This window comes from Sinocyclocheilus grahami, unplaced genomic scaffold (genome assembly GCF_001515645.1).
Source record: "Sinocyclocheilus grahami isolate Dianchi unplaced genomic scaffold, SAMN03320097.WGS_v1.1 scaffold794.1, whole genome shotgun sequence".
Taxonomy (NCBI): domain Eukaryota; kingdom Metazoa; phylum Chordata; class Actinopteri; order Cypriniformes; family Cyprinidae; genus Sinocyclocheilus; species Sinocyclocheilus grahami.
The window spans coordinates 876477-879219 of NW_015505973.1; the positions used below are offsets into that span (position 1 = coordinate 876477).

General features: G+C 34.9%; 1 protein-coding gene across 1 annotated transcript in view; it reads left to right on the forward strand.

Annotated features, from left to right (window-relative positions):
* LOC107561818 (centrosomal protein of 131 kDa-like) overlaps positions 1–2743 on the forward strand; it is a 28714-nt gene that overhangs the window by 12406 nt on the left and 13565 nt on the right. The window contains exons 15-16 of the mRNA XM_016246315.1: positions 886–915; positions 2059–2161. Of these exons, the coding sequence (XP_016101801.1) occupies positions 886–915; positions 2059–2161 (133 nt within the window). The remainder of the gene's footprint in view (positions 1–885; positions 916–2058; positions 2162–2743) is intronic.

Consider the following 2743-nt stretch of genomic DNA (forward strand, 5'->3'; position numbering starts at 1 on the left):
TCTGTTCACGCTCCACTTCATCTGCCAGTGAATTCAGCGATCTTATCAGATCTCCAGCCGCCATGTTTCGAAAGATCCAAACGTAACACGCTTCCGCCAATCCCTGCCTTGAAGCAATGATTGACGGAGGGTGGGCGTGGTCAGCTCGGAATGCATTTTCAAATTGAATTTTGCTACACATATCCCACGGCGTCATGATGAAAATGCAATCCTAAGTGTTCTAACTGTTAGTCTAAATGCATTTAGGACAAATAGCATTTAAATTATCATTTTGCTACCATTTCTTCTTGAACATGTTACACATATCAAATCAATTTGTGTTATACATTTTCATTGTCATTTTGCAACTTATAAAGCGTTCAAATGTGCATGCAATTTACATATTAAGACTACTGTTGGAAATGGCAAATGTAAATTATATCATTTAATTTTCATTTTACTTTAGCACCAAACTTTGCACGTATGGGTAATGGAAAAAGCAAATTTAAATACAGAAATACAATGCCATTTTGAATATTGCGTTGCCATTTTGAATATTGCATTGCCATTTTGCATATTGCATTTTAAATTGAATTTCGCTACCTATATGCTTCCATAACTAGGGGGCTATGGAGCTTTAAATGTCTGCTGAAGTGTATTATAGACTATGTAGCAGATCAGTGTCGTGTGTTGGTCTCAACAGCTATTGTTTTCACTGGTTTGTGGTTCTCTCTGCTGCTGTCAGTAGCTGTATCTCTGCACATAATCTTGAGTATGTGCGTATGAACTTGTGCACAACATCAAATGCATGTTCGCTTGCCGTGTTGCTTTGCCACTGCTAACTGTTTCTCTATTCTGCATTTGTTGTGTGTTTCTCTCTTTATCTTTCCTTCCATCTACCTGTAGGTTTGGCAAATTCTGGGTCCCATGTGTGAGGTAACTCTTGTTTTTCTAACCTAACCCCTCATCACTCCCTTGTTCTGTCATTTTCCATTCTTTTATTCAACACGTATCTAACACAGACTTGCAGACTTTTCATTTTGCTTGGAGCCATTAACCTTGCTTGCTTGCATGCTTTTTTTTTAACCTCAAGGAAGCATCCAACTGGCTGTTGATGACTTACTGTAATAACAAGAGTATTTCAAACGTATTTCCAAGCTGGTCAAACTGCTGATCTCGAGACCTTGCTTCTTTTTCCCAATTTCACAGCTTGTGTTTGTGCGAATGATGTGTGATATCATTATTTTCAGTTACATTTTAAATGCTGAACATTTCATCAGTGTATTTTGGTGTTCCTGTTGTACATGGGAAGGAGTTAACCGCGTGTTACTTTTAATTTGTTGCACATTTAAGATGGAAGCAAAATACAAAAATAGCCAAACAGAAAAAAAAGATTGAATTATGTACTGAATAAAGTTTGAATATCTGTACATTGAACAGTTCTGCCTGAATTAATTACTGAAGTGTAATACTTTTATTCTTATATTCCATTCATTTATTATTCATCATGCTTTTTAAATCAAATGATTGCTTTAGTGCAGAAATGCAACTCTTTACTAAGAAAGGCCAAAAATCAATACTTTTAGATTTGAAACTTTGATAATAAAGTTAAACTTTAGTTGTAATACACTAAAAATGAGAGACGTAGTCATGTGCAATTCATTCTTTGTGTTGGATCTTTCGATTGAATCAATTGATCCAGTTCACAAAGCCCATCTGAACGACTCACTAACAAATCAGACATGATCACTACTTCTCTCAATAAAGTTCAAATGTTTGAGTATTACACTCAAACACTTATTACACATAGTTTTATGATACATTCTTGGCGTTTTTGCATCTTTTTAACACTAGAAAATGTCAGACCCATTCATTGTAATTAGACAATGAACGTAATTTTCTTCTTCTGTGCTCCAGTAAAACAAAAAGGTAAAGTTTGGAATCAAATGATTTTGAGTAAATGACAACAGAATTTCCACTTTTATGTAATTAATTTCTTTACAGTTACCCAGTAGCCATAGTGTCCTGGTGTTTTCTCTTTCTGTTTAACCCTCCTTCCATCTCTCTCTTTCTCCACAGGAGATTAAGAAGCTGAAAGAGTTAATGAGTGCCACGGAAAAGTTCCGCCGGGAGAAATGGATTGATGAGAAGACCAAAAAGATCAAGGAGATCACTGTAAAAGGTCAGCAGAGTTCAACAACAAGCATCTGTTCACACCAGTGCTACTACATCTCTCTGACTGGAATCAGATCACCGCACCTTTCAGCAATATCCATTACAGCCCAGCCTGCCTGATTATGTCACACATTTATGATTTGTATCTGTGGCATTAAGAAAATAATAAAATGGATTATAGATGCCACACCTGGGAAAAAAATTAATCACGTTCTTCAAGTGCCTTTGTTAAACTGCGTAACCTTGTTTACAATACAAGAAGATGCAGGCTTTTGGTGAGCTACTATAATCACACCTGTTTTTGTTTTTTTACATCTTCCAATCGAAGCCGTTATTTATTTTTTTTATTTATATATATATATATATATATATTATTATTTTATTTTATTTTTTTATTTTTTTTAACCAATAAAACATCTGAGACAATCAGTGCAACTTCTATTTTTAATATTTTTCCAATTTAATTCCATTTGTGACCCTGGACCACAAAACCAGTCTTGAGTGTAAATTTTTCTGAATAAATAAGCTTTCCATTGATGTATGGTTTGTTAGGATAGGGCAATATTTGGCCGAGATACAACTATTTGGA